General features: G+C 55.4%; 1 protein-coding gene across 2 annotated transcripts in view; it reads left to right on the top strand.

Annotated features, from left to right (window-relative positions):
- The window catches only part of GRIK3 (glutamate ionotropic receptor kainate type subunit 3), a 230,466-nt gene that overhangs the window by 177,367 nt on the left and 39,777 nt on the right, over positions 1-13,322 (top strand). The window contains exons 9-10 of one of the 2 annotated variants that reach the window (XM_003989866.6): positions 1,221-1,334; positions 10,052-10,255. In XM_003989866.6, coding sequence (XP_003989915.2) covers positions 1,221-1,334; positions 10,052-10,255 — 318 coding nt within the window. Of the gene's footprint in view, positions 1-1,220; positions 1,335-2,660; positions 2,907-10,051; positions 10,256-13,322 lie in introns of those variants that run through there. The other variant, XM_019836667.3, reaches the window with a different exon arrangement.

The following is a 13,322-nucleotide window of genomic DNA, read 5'->3' as shown; positions in this document are numbered from 1 at the left end:
ACTGGACAGATGTGTAGGGGGCACCCGGGTGTACTACTAGGGACCCCTCATGGGCTGGGCCCACTTTGAGGCGGTCTGCCTGTCTCTTCTCTTGGCTCTAGGGGGTCTGCGTAGACAGAAATCCTGCCTGGAGAGGGTGCTAAGCCCCCACACAGCCGCCCTGCCTCTTGTATCATCACTTCTGTTTGCTAAGCCGGGTCATAGCTGATCCAGCCAGCTCCAGCCGGTGGCTCTGGGAGGATTAAGGCAGAATTACCCAGGCATAATTACATGTCTGTCTGCTATCTGCTTTGCACAGCTCTCTTAATGGGATGTTTGCATTTGGCCTCTCTGTTTAATTGATTAAGTTTCCCGAGTGCCCCCCAGCTAGGCCAAGGACAGAATGGGCATGCCAAAACCTTCCTTGAGGGAGGGGACCTGAAGGGGAGTCGGGGGAGCTGGGCAGAGTGGGACCTTCATGAGGCCCGAGGCAATGATTGGTAAACTTGATCTTCCCTGGCGTCCTCCAGCCTCAGGCCTGATAGCAACTAGGGCACCGTGGAGAGACAGATTATGCCACCTTGGCCAGGATATCCGCCAACTTTAGAAGTAAAACCACAAAGCAAACTGCCTTCAAACCCAGCAGCAACCAGGCCCGCAGTGAGGGCCCTCCACTCTCTGGTCTGCCAAAGACCAGCTCCTGCCCAGCCTGCCTTCCTGCATGGGACACATCACCCATTAACCCAGTCCGCGAATGTTGGGTGAACATCCCCCTTGCTCCAGACCCTGTTCCGGGCTTTGGAGGGTGTCCTGGCCCCGGGAAGTGGCCCCAGGGCAGAGACCCAGTGAGTGAGCAGCTGGGTGCCCAGCGTCTTCCCCAGGAGGAGGGAGGCCCACCAGGCTCAGAGTGGCTCTGTCCTGGGGTAAGACTGGCCCTGACCCAGGACCCCTGATTTCTTAGTGTATCTGTTCCACCCCAGGCTGAGGTCCCTGGGCTGTTTTTACACTCCCCTTCTCCTCTGCATTTTCCCCTCCAGCCAGCAAGGGGGAGGTGATGGAATTCAAGAGACTCCACACCTTGGGCGCCTCCTCCAAGAAGAAGGGAGGCAGCAAGGTTGTCAGGAGTTAGCTCACAGCCTGTCAGCCGTGACGACGATGCTCACCAAGAATGGGAAGGAGATGATGGCCTTGTTGGCCGTCTGAGGACTCAGCCCCTTTTCTCCGTCTGTCTGTCCATCCAGGTTGGGGTGTGGAGTCCTGCGGAGGGGCTCAACATCACGGAGGTCGCCAAAGGCCGAGGCCCGAATGTCACCGACTCTCTGACGAACAGGTCCCTCATCGTCACCACCGTGCTGGTAAGAGCCTGCAGCCCTGTGGGAGGGACTGTGTGAGCCAGGGACGGGCTGAAGAGGCCCCTCCGTCGCCCCACCCAGCCCAGACCGGGCACCGCTCAGGGGGCTGCTGCGAGGCTGGAAGATGGGGGAGGTGGAAGCGCTGAGGGTCCCTCAGAAAGCCCTCGGCAGGTGGAGCACAGCAGCTCTGCTTGTGGCCACAGGCCAAAGAGCCCAGGGGGCGGCTTTCAGAGGCCTCTTCCCAAAGGCAGAGGGGGCTGGTCCTCGTGCCCGTCTGAGAACTGCTTGGAAGCCGATCTTCGGAGACCTGTGTGTTTGCATTTATCCCCCCGCCCCCACCCACCCCTGAGCCCAAGCACGAACCACGAAGGGGCAGAAGGAAAGAGGTTAGCCTGCCCTCTGCACCAGGACTGAGGGTCCACCTCTTTACCTCAGTTCCCAAGGAAAAGGTCCTTCTCAGTGGTCCCCCCAGCTCTGGTGGGTACTGTGGCCACACCCAGAGAGCCCAGTGGGTGCCGGGAGCCCACACACATGCCACGGTCCACGGTGTCCCATCCTGAGACCTCTCCTCTGTGGCCACTCTACCTGTCACCCTCCCTCCATTCACCAGGACTGAATAGCGCCTCCTTCTTCTGACCCAAGGAGTGGCTCTTGGGGTCTCCCAGGCTCTCTGCACCTTAGAGCTTAGGGTGGGCAGAAGGGCATACCCCCGCCACTGGCCTCTTGACTGGCCAGTGCTGTGCCCTCTCCACTGCACTGGCCCCTTCTGGAAGGCCTCCAGAGCAGCCACAGACTCAGGGCCCACCCTTTCAGAGACACAGCACTGCTCTTGGGGACCAAAGCTGGGCCACACTGGGGACAGGTAGCCTGATCACAGCCTGGTGGATCCTGACCAAAGACCTTTTGAGGACAATTCAGGGAGCTTCTCCTTATATTAAAGCACATACAATACGATACAATAAATACAATATGAGAAAAGCAAATTCTCTACAAAAAAGAGGGCTCAACCTGGTTTGAAGGGCTTGGATAAAATGAGGCTGCCCCAGGATGGAACCTGGGAGCGGGGCTGGGCACTGGGACCTTCCATGATGCCGAGATGGGGTTGCCCCACCTGCTTCCCGTGGGAGGCAGCTGAGCCAGGCCCCGATGAACGGTCCTGTGTCCTCTCTCTAGTGTGATTCACCAGACGTATGCTTGGTGGCCAAATGGTGGACCCCCCCCAGGCAGGAAGGGACATAGGAGTTCAGCCCCATTCTCCCAGTGAGCAGCAGACACGGGGACACCAGCAGCTTCTAGAGAGCAACTATAGCCTGTGGGTCTCACCTCCAGCCTTCAGGGTCATGACCGTTGACAGGATCCATGTTAAAGGTGACGGAGTCCTAACCTTGGTTCTGGACCTACTGCCGACAGAGCCGGATCCAGGATGAGAGGGCTGGGGAGACACCTGCCCCGCAGGTTTGGGGATGAACCCCCCTGCCCCAGGCATCTTCCCCAACACCGTACATCCTGCCTGCCTTTATTGATTAAATTGTTGTTAACTAAAAAAAATATAAAAATCGGGGCGCCTGGGTGGCTCAGTGGGTTAAGCTTCCGACTTTGGCTCAGGTCATGATCTCGCGGTCCGTGAGTTCAAGCCCCGCTTCCGGCTCTGTGCTGACCGCTCAGAGCCTGGAGCCTGTTTCAGATTCTGTGTCTCCCTCTCTCTCTGCCCCTCCCCCGTTCATACTCTGTCTCTCTCTGTCTCAAAAATAAATAAACGTTAAAAAAGAAATATTTTTTAAATATAAAAATCAGACTGCTGAGACCGGGAAGTCAAAAGATTTGATCAGGAATGGGGGAAAATTATATTAAATATATATATATGTATATGTGTATATATAAAAGATTAAAAAGAAACAAATAAAAAAGAACAACAAAGGTATTAAAGACAGATGAGCAATTGAAGGGATACTGATGGGAAGGAAAATAGAAAAGGAGAGAGTTGAAAGGGAACAAAACACAAAGGTTAAAAGGAAAATAATAATGAGAAAAATGAAAATAGGGAACGAGATGAAAAGGAAAGCCATCAGGAAAGACGAGAAATTAACATAAATAATTAACAGCTCCAGCTAGACAAGGTAAAAAATGTAAAACCACATGTCAGAAAGCAAAAGGATACGAGTGTGACAAAGCTAAAATTTAAAAGGGGGAAAATAAAATAATAAAAAGGTGGTAAAAGATTAAAAACAGAACTGCATAAAATGTGAGATATAAATAAAACACTTTTCACAAGGCAAGATTAAAAAAGGTAAAACCAGTGTGCTCTAAGAGATTGGGAAGAAGGGTGATTAAGTGAGCCGAGGTGATTCAGCCACAAAACAATGCCCTCAAGTGAGCGACCAGCTAGAGGTAATCTACCAGCAGGATACAGGATACACACACCTTGAAAGACCACAGGCGTGAATTTCATTAAAGTGGCAGCGGCCTGATTTCAAGGGCATAAGACCCTTCCGCAAAGGTGCACAGGATTTGTCTACACCAGCAGAGGCAGGATCCAGCAGACATCCTAGGCCCTTCTCTGTCCGCACTCACAGCTTCTTGCAAAGCCCCCTACCTGAGGCACTCAGTCCCTTGCCGGAAGTCCCACCCGCACGGTCGCACTGGCCTTCAGGCTCCCCGGAAGATAGGGAAGGAGAGAAGCCCGTCTCGGCCCCTAGCCTGCACACAGCTCCATTTGGCCCACCGTCTGTCGTCTCAGGCAAACAGTAGCCCAGCAGCCGTTTGGGTCGTGCAGTGTGACCAGGATGCCAGGGCAAGACTGTGATGGCTAAGAGCTCAAACCTTCCGGTGGCCCCGGGGTGGCTCAGTCGGTGGGCGTTAAACTGCGGCTCAGGTCACGGTCTCACAGCTAGTGAGTTCGAGCCCCGCATGGGGCTCTGTACTGACATCTCAGAGCCTGGATTCTGTGTCTCCCTCTCTCTCTGCCCCTCCCCTACTCACGCTCCGTCTGTCTCTCTCTCTCTCTCTCTCTCCTTCAAAAATAAATAAATGTTAAAAAAAAAAAAAAAAAAAAAAGACCACAAACCTTCAGGTCTGAGCCCTGGCTTTACTGTTATCCAGCCTTGTGACACTGGAAAACTGCCTAACCGCTCCATGCCTCAGTTTCCCCACCTGAAAAAGAGAGATGGTGGTAACTGTGTCTACTCCATAGAGTTGAGAGGCGGAGTGATTCATGAAGATAAGTCAATAAATGAATAATTTATATTCTGTAATTTGTTGGTAATTAATACAAATACGTTAATACATATAAATGCATGCCAAATGGTAGCTGCTATTGTTACTAATTACTATACCGATTCTAGATCCGGTCCCCAGAGAAAGCAGGGTTAGTACAGTATGCAGAGTGTTGTAGAGAAAACCTCTGCTTCTGTCCCCAGCTGAGCCCTGAACTTCTCTGAAGACTGACCATGACCACAGAGGTTATCTCCAGCACAGGGTACCCTACAGACTTGGAACTTGCATCCAACAGCACCCCACCACTACCCACTGCTGACACTCAGCTGCCTCTCGCCTCCTTGTTCCCTGGCCGGCCCCTGGAGGCCTTAGGGTTTGTGACCTTGACCTCCGGCGTCCCTCCTAGTTCTCGTCTCCTACGGATATGTCAGACTGCAGCTCCCCACCACCACCTTCTCATCCGCTCTGCCCAAGGTCTGAGCTCCTGGGCCTGACATCATGGTAATTCCCCACCCCTGGCCCCTATTGCCTTGACCTCTGACAAAGCTACCAACCTACCCGAAGGGCATGTCCCACCAACCATCTTAACCCCATCCTGCAGTATCAGATGTTCACATGGACTGAGGCAGGGGGCGGGGGGGGGGAACCCGTGATTGCTCTCTGCATCCCCACTGCCCCGAGCTCATGGACGGTAGGGTCTGCTTCTCCCTGTGGGTCAATGAGAGAAGCCCAGTCTTTCCTGGAGGAAGAGAAATGGCAGAGAGAGCCTGTGGAGTATCCCTGACGGGGACAGGGGATGAAGTGACGCACGGCCTTTGCGCTAGTCTGCAAGGAAGTCTGTGTCCGGCTGAAAATGTCCCCCGAGTCTCCTGAGTGAGAGGGGCCCACTCCCAGGAGAGGACTGGCCTAGGGCCTCCTTCATGGAAACTTAGAGCCGGTCCAGATGCTCCTGAAAGTCTCAGTGTGGTCTGAGTGTCTCACAGCCCCGGGGGGGGGGGGGGGGGGGGGCGGGGGTGCTCTCTTTGGGACAGCTACTCCAGTGGCGGAGGGTGGCCCAGCCCCAGCTGCTCTGGCTGAAAACCCAGCCCCCACCTCCACCCTGCTTGGCTGGTGAAAGCGGGGCCAGCACCTCCCGCTGAGAGCACTGATGGGTGGGGTGGGCCAGCCGGCCTGGAAGTGCGTTGTCCAGGCAACGGCACTTTGAGTGACAGGCGGGTACCGAAGCACAGTTCAGGAGCATCCCACTCCTTTCCCCTTAGAGAACAGGGCTGGACCCCTATTGAGAGGGGTCTCTCTTCTTTCTTTTTCCTGGAATCTGGGTGTGGCAGAGGGGCCACAGCTCCCCGTGGGCTGCCCCTAGACCTGCCTCCTCTCCTCCCCTAGCCCGGAACCTGGAGTTAGGTGCAAAGCGCGGCTCAACCTGGACACACAGATGAACAGAGCCCTGACTCCACTCCCCCCACCCACCCCCGGCCCCTCCAAGCTGCAGATGGCCTTTCCCGTGCCTGAGGTCAAACTGCAGCAGCAAGAGCCTGGAAGCCTGCCCTCACCCGCCCTCTCCCGCCCCCTCCTTGCCTGGCCCCGGCTTCTGCTTTGGTTCTGCTCTTGCGCGGGCTCCTGAAAAATTCATCCGCCCCAACCTCAGCTCACACATGGAGAAGACGCACCTGACTCCCTCCTGGGGGCCCTGCCTTTGAAGGTTCAGGGTTCTCTGGGCTGCTGAAGGAAGCAGCGGTGTCGACGTGCCTGTGTGGGACTGGAGCAGCTACACTCGGGTGTCTGGATACACACCGATGGGTGTATTTGTGCCTTGTGCACGCTGGGCCCTCGTAAGACTCCCAGGCAGGCGGGACCCACGGCGCCGGGCCACAGGAGATGGAGAAAAGCAAAGGGAGGCCAGGGTGTGGGCGGGGAGAACCGTCCCAGGCCAGGGACCCCCTCCGGGCCCCACCTGCTGGGCCGGGAGGACTCCTAATGCTCTGTCCTGGTTCTAACAGGCAGAAACCGAGGCCTTGGATCCAGGCCCTTCAGCTTCTGTGTCCAAGCAGGACTAGGCAGACAGGACATTGAGAATGGGGTGTATTAGTGCCCGTGGCATTGTGTACAGGTGTGGATGCTTATACAGGTGTGTGTTAACACTGCCTGTGTCAGAAGGGGGCTTGGGAATGCTGATACCCGGCAGCTCACCCTGGATCCTTCCCCCCACCCCCTGCCCCCCCCCCAAACGACCCCTTCCCAACTCCACAGGTCCTGCCGCCGGGAAAAACTGACCACAAGGCCCGGCTCTCACGTTGGTATAAGTGATCAGAGAGAAACCAGACTAAGTGAGCCCTGGCAACGAAAAGTCGGAAAAGGTTATTTTTCTGGACCCCTGTTTCCTGTGACTTGTTGAAGAGAAATATTACCCCGCTCCTACGGCTGTTCTCCCAGAGCAATAGAAGAGCGTGAAGTTATGAAATTGAGGGCACCTTCACTGAGCAATCGATTAGCAGCCGAGAGAGCTTGTGAATTGGCTGTCTGGACATTTCCAGTAATAAATTGTGAAATAGTCCATGAATAAGTAGTTGGCGGAGTTCAGAATTACCCCCTAGGAAATGTTGCAGGTCTAGAGACACATTACTAAGGCGAGCACCATTTTAATGCTCTGGGCTTTGGCTGTTAAATATGTATGCCATCCGCAAAGCACTTCCCGAAATTAATGGCATTTTACAGCTGCTCCGAAGGCAGCGTATTTATATGGAGATGTATAGATTCTGGGGCTGTGGTGGCTTCACAAATGAAGTGCTAATTTTAGAGAATAGGCCCAGGGAGGGGCGTGGAGGGAGGGTCAGGAAGTGAGCTATCTCGGGGACCTTTTCCGAAATGGTTTTCGGCTGCCAGCTATGATTTTTAACCTTTGCTGACCTTGGGCATGGTCTCTAGGCTGGAAAGGGCACTGCAGTAATGGACTACCCGGCACACAGAGAGAAGGTAATGATATTAATATAAATAAATAAATAAGTCATATTGGCAGCTTACATTTGCCAGGCACCGTTGTAAGTGCTTTTCGCAGATTGACTCGTTTATCCTCACAACGGCCCTGTCTGGTAGGTTCCATTATTATCCCCATTTTACAGAAGGAGGAAAATTGTGCCCAGGATTCAGTGTGTGGTTGGTGATTCCCCTGGGGGAGATAGTACCTTCTCTCCAGTTCTTTCCTTGAGCTAAGATCGGGGCACCGCCAGGTACAGTGGTGCACGTTGTTCACTGCACAAGAATGTCCAAGCAAAAGGAGAGGTTAGGACTGAAACTCTCACTCACTAGGCCCCCTGCCAGGGTTCAGGCAGCACCTTCCCAGAGACGGATTTGCACAATGGCGATGTGTGCCCAAACCAAAGCCCCCTTCTCTCCAAGTAGCCCCAGAACCTTCCCCGCCCCAACCTGGGCTCTCTTCTCCGACCTTGTGAGCTGCCTACTTGGTTGTAGGGTGGGATAGGAGGCACAGAGATTTGGAGACTCAGCATGGAGTCTAGCTGAAGGACCCAGTGTTCACCCAGTTAGGCTATGAGGTGGTTTTCTGAATCCCTGGAGAGGCGGGAACCCTTTGGGGCTTCCCACGCTCCCCCCATCCTTTCTGTGAGGCATCCCGAAGGACTGTTGAAAATTTAGAGTAAATGAGTCCTGGGGTGGGGTTTTTGAAAGGTAGCAGTGCTGGGGGAACGGGGCCAGAGAATTGGGGCCACCTGAACCCACGGGAGCCCGGTAAGAGGCTGCTGGTGGGTTCCTGCTTCTGAGACTCTCCGGTGAGGGTGTCCTCTGGGGACTTCATTGCTCACCCTGCCCCACGGGCCCACAGTGTCAAAGGAATAGCCACTCTGGTTGACAAAATGGTAAGACACCTCCATAATCGGGCGTGTGCCTTCTCGTGGGCATGTGCACATGGGATTGCCAGGACGCGTGCCCTCTGTCAGCTACTGTGTCACCTGTCAGCTAAAGACCTGAGGCATTCTGACATGGGGGTGGGGATGCTGAGGTGGCTTTAGGGAAGATTAAGGCCCAACAAGAGGCCACAGGCATGAAGGACTGGAGCCAGCCTCTAGCAGACTGCAGTTCAGTTCCTGCAGTAAGTTTTGAGCAACTTACTGACCTTCCCTGAGCCTCAGTTTTCCTCATCTATTGAATGGGGATAATGTCACCTGTCTTGCAAGCCTGTGAGGCCTGCCTCAAAAAACCCTTGAGAGACTTTAAGGCCGTGTCGGGTGCATAGTAGGAGCTCAGTAAACGTTGAGTTTGCTGAGAGGTGGCTTGTCTCCCACAGCCTGGTGACAGGGATTTGTCAGTGAAGCTGGGTGGATGCAGCCAGTGGAAACACAGACTTGTGTGTTGACCCAGGTTCCGGACAGTGCTGTGCGCCTGGATTTTGGCACAGCAGAGCCCACGGTTCCTCATTTCCTGGACCTCAGACTGGACAAGGTCAATCAATGGCTACTTTCCACTGTCTGTCCTGTCTCTTCGAGTTCTCTGCAGGGCGGCGAGGGGTTTGTTTCTTAAATAAGGATTGTGCCCTATTCTAAGCCCCTTGTGGCTCCCCATCGCCTGGCAGGGAGGGAGCTCGACAAGGGATAGGGGGCCCTGTGCCCTACAAGCTGCCCTCTGGGGACCCCGTGCCCACCAGGGAGAGGCACCCTTGTGGCTCAGCGCCTCTGGCACAGTGAGGCGGTTAAGAGCTCACACTCTGGGGCCACACAAGCCTGAGTTCATATCCTCTCCATGCCAGCAGGGCGAGCTCACACCAGTCACTTGTCTTCGTGAACTCCCTCACTACATCCGTAAAATGGGGGTGTGGGTCCCCACCCCCGAAAGGGTGAGGTCAAGGTGGGAGGAGGCAATGCCAGCCGCTGTCTGTCGAGCACTCCCTTGCCGGGCTGTGTGCTAGGCTCTCCACAGCAAATCCTAATGCTGGAGACTGAGATCCTCTGAGGGAGAGAGCGGTATCGGGGGGCTTGAGAAGGTATTTGGGGGAGAAGTCGGAGGATACTGGACGGAGAGCCTTGTGCCGCAGGGTGAGCAGACATCAGAATCCCCTGGAGGGGAGCGTCTTAAAATAGATTCCTGGGCTCCACCCCAGAGCTTCTGGCCCGGTGGTCTGGGTGGAGCCTGAGAGTGTGCATCTCTGAGGACTTCCTGGGTGAGGCTGGTTGGGGACCACGCTTTGAGAACCGCTGGCCTTCATGGATGGTGCAGCAGAGAGCCTGGGATTCAGAATCAGATCGTCTTGTGTCCAAATGCCTGTTCCACCACCTACTAGCTCTGTGACCAGGGGACAATTAGTCCACCTCGAGCCAGGGACTGCTAGAAGGTGCCTATTTGTGAGGCACAGTGTTGGCCTGACTTAACAGGCCATTCTTCTAAGCCCCCTGCCCCCCCCCCCCACAAAGCTTCTTAGACGCACAAGCAGAAGTTCCAGCCTGAGCTCTCCCCCCAACCCACTCAGCCTTGGTCAGCCCCTCTCCCATCTGTCCCTGCAGGAGGAGCCCTTTGTCATGTTCCGGAAGTCCGACCGGACCCTGTTCGGGAATGACCGCTTCGAGGGCTACTGCATCGACCTGCTGAAGGAGCTGGCCCACATCCTCGGTTTCTCCTACGAGATCCGGCTGGTGGAGGACGGGAAGTACGGGGCACAGGACGACAAGGGCCAGTGGAACGGCATGATCAAGGAGCTCATCGACCATGTAAGCGGGAGGGCACCCCCCTGGGAGGCTTGGCCAAGTCCATACACATCAGGGTGGGGCATCCTGGCAGGTGGGGGCTCCGGGGAGCAGGGAAGATGGAGACAAAGTTTGTGACCTTGGGGAGGACCCAACTGCCTTGGGCCTACCTTGCTCATGCTCCCCGGGTCCCAGATGTTGCCCTGCACCAATGTATTGCCTCCCATCTGACCGAGCCTTCCCCGCTTTGGTGACTTTGGTGAGCTCGCTCTGGAGGGATGCTTCAGCTCCCCACTGCCTCCTGCTCCCCTAAGAGTGACCAGAGGATGCCCCAGCCATGTAGGCAAGGTGCCCATGCAAGACACTTTCCCACACTCTAGGGCACGGAGTTAGATTCATCGGTGCCTGAACAGCTTTGCGCCCCGTGGGGGAGATGGGTGGTGCAGGGAGCTGAGGGCTGTATGAAGGGACAGGCAAGGCCCAGCTGGGCAGTTCTGTGCCCGAACGGGGAAGTGACCCAGGGAAGCAGACAGGCAGAGCTTTGGGGGGCAAAGGAGCAGCTGGTAGGAGGGGCCTGGGGTTCATGGGACCCTGGGAGGAAGACAGAAGCCACAGTGTAGGGTCACCACAAGGTAGGGAGGTGGGGGGAAGTCAGGGGCCCCAGGGTCGAGTGCCGTTTCTCATCAGCTGTGTGAACAGGGGCAGGTCAGGGGACCTCTGTAAGTGGTTTCCTCATCCGTCAAATGGGCGTTAATCCTCCCTTCCTCGTAGGATTATTGTGACACGGGATGGGAGGCACGAGGCACGGGGTGCGGCCCACGGCAAGCCCTCGGTAAGAGGAAGGCTTGTCAGAGGCAGTAAGTCGGGAGCCCGGACTGCAGTCGGATAGAACAGGTTCAGATCCCCACTCTACCACCTGATAGGTGTGGGATGAGAAAGTTCATCAACCTCGCCGAGTCTCAGTATCTTCACGTCTAAACTAGGAGTAAGCCACAGCTACCAAAGCTTCTGCATTTGTTGCAGGAATTCAGTGAGGAGCCGTTAGCACAGGCTCAGCTGGCACATAAGAAACATTGCCTGCCTTCCAGCCGGGGGCCCTCAGCTTTCCAGAGGCATTGCTCATCAAGGACCTGCTAACGTATGCAAGGCCCTAACCTATGCCAGACCCCCTTCTATCCCTTCTCTCAGTTCTCCTCGCAACAAGCCCGTGAGGTGGGTACTGTTATCACCACCCCTTTCACAGATGAGGAAGCTGAGGCAGAGAGAGGTGAGGACCCACGGCTAGTAAGTGGGGGAGCTGGGATTTCCAAGCGGCCAAATCTTTGGAGGCTCTCTGCTTTCTGAAGCTCTGTCCAACCTCTGCAAAGAGCCATCTGTGGCAGGAGCCGGGGCAGAGAGGTAGGCTTCAGACCTTTGCCTGTACCAGCCGCTGGGACTCTGGGACTGTTGTCACTCTTCTCCCCACCGCCAGGCCCCTGCTGAAAGGAACGCCCAGCCCCAGCGGGGACTTTGGAGACTTGGAAGGGAGGGAGCTGGAGCTCAGAGTGGGAAGGCTCCCGAAGAGCTTTACCTTGGCATCATTTCCTAGGCCCCAGGAAATCGGGCTCCTGTGGAAGGCCGGTAGAGAGGCTGTAATGGGTAAAGGGCATGAACTTGGGCTGGGCTTGATCCCCACTCTGCCACTTGCTACTGTGTGCCCTGGACAAGCGTCTTGGCCTCTCTATGTCTCGGTCTCCCTATCTGTAAAATGGGAATGATGGTAACAGAACCAGCCCCACAGGTTGTCGGGAGGGCTACGTTCACCCATGTGCATTATGTCAGTACTTGCTTTGTTTTCGTCTTTATCCTTATGGTTATTCCTTCGAGGCCGGGGGAGGGGGCTTCAGGAAGTACCTCTGTGTCCCTGAACTCCACTTCCTAACTCAACAGTGAGAATACTCATACCTGCCCTGCGTTCTTCCCAGCGTGTTGAGTGGCTGGGAGGAGACAGCTGGTAGGGGAGCACTCCTAGATCGTGGAATTCAATATAAACGGAAGGGAGTGGTGTTGTCACCATTATTAGTAATAACTATAATTATTATGGAAATTAGTCAGCAGGCCCCAGAGGCATCTCCATTTATCAGCTCCCCCACTCCTGCTCTGTGAGTGGGGCTCTGGAACGCGGGGCCCCCGGTGGGTTCTGAGCCTGTCATTTGCAGAGGCCGGCGGGGCTGCAGGGGAAGAGGGGGTCACACGGAGAGCGGAGGCCACATGTGGAAGTGAGCTGGGCTGGTGCCAGCCTCCTCAGTCACAGCATCTCCGGCATCCAGAGCTTTGGAGAGCGTTTGCAAGGGGGTGGATCAGAAAAACCCAGCAGCAACCAGACCTCTGTAAGCTGACCCTCAGCTGGGGAAAAGAGGGGGCCTCGTCTGTGGCCTCCGTGCAGCCCAGTATCCATCAAGGCGCGGGCCCTGACGGGACATGCAGGGGACCTTGTTAAACCCGATTCCTTACAATTGATGAGCCTATAAATCCTAGCTTGGTGCCATTTTTAATAACATCATAACCATTTATTAGTGTCGTCAGATAATTAGTCTTCTCGCTAGCTCATAGATAGCGTGGTAAAGGCTTGGCAATATTATTACTTTCTTATTAGGGATCTGAACGTAGACGTAAAAGTGATGAATGCCCGCCTTTGCAAGAATCTGACCCCCGAGGCCCATTTGGAGGCCCCAGGTGGAGCCTCTGACCAGCAAGACTTCAGTCCTCCTCTGACACTCTGCTCACCTCTGTCCCATGCCACACGGCCTTCCAGGGAGCCAGGGTTATGGGGGAAGATGGCATGTGCGGGGTGCGACCCCCTCCTGCTGACATGCTCCCCTCCCCCAGCCCCGCCCCCTCCCCCAGGGCAAGCAACAGACAAGATAGGACAGAGCCTGATTTCTCCATCCATCACCCCAGCTCTCCCAGACCGTCGCTGTCTCCGGTTTCACTGCCCGCTGTCTGTCATTTCCTCTTTCTTGAAGGTCTTCTGCTCCCGTCTATGCCTTAAATTGCTCCCGGGTGTTTTAATGACTCTGGAATCGAGAGAGGTGACTTCACATTTCGAGTC

This window comes from Felis catus, chromosome C1, assembly GCF_018350175.1.
Source record: "Felis catus isolate Fca126 chromosome C1, F.catus_Fca126_mat1.0, whole genome shotgun sequence".
NCBI classification, from domain to species: domain Eukaryota; kingdom Metazoa; phylum Chordata; class Mammalia; order Carnivora; family Felidae; genus Felis; species Felis catus.
The sequence above is the reverse complement of the archived record's forward strand: the minus strand, read 5'-3'. Positions and strand labels throughout refer to the sequence as shown.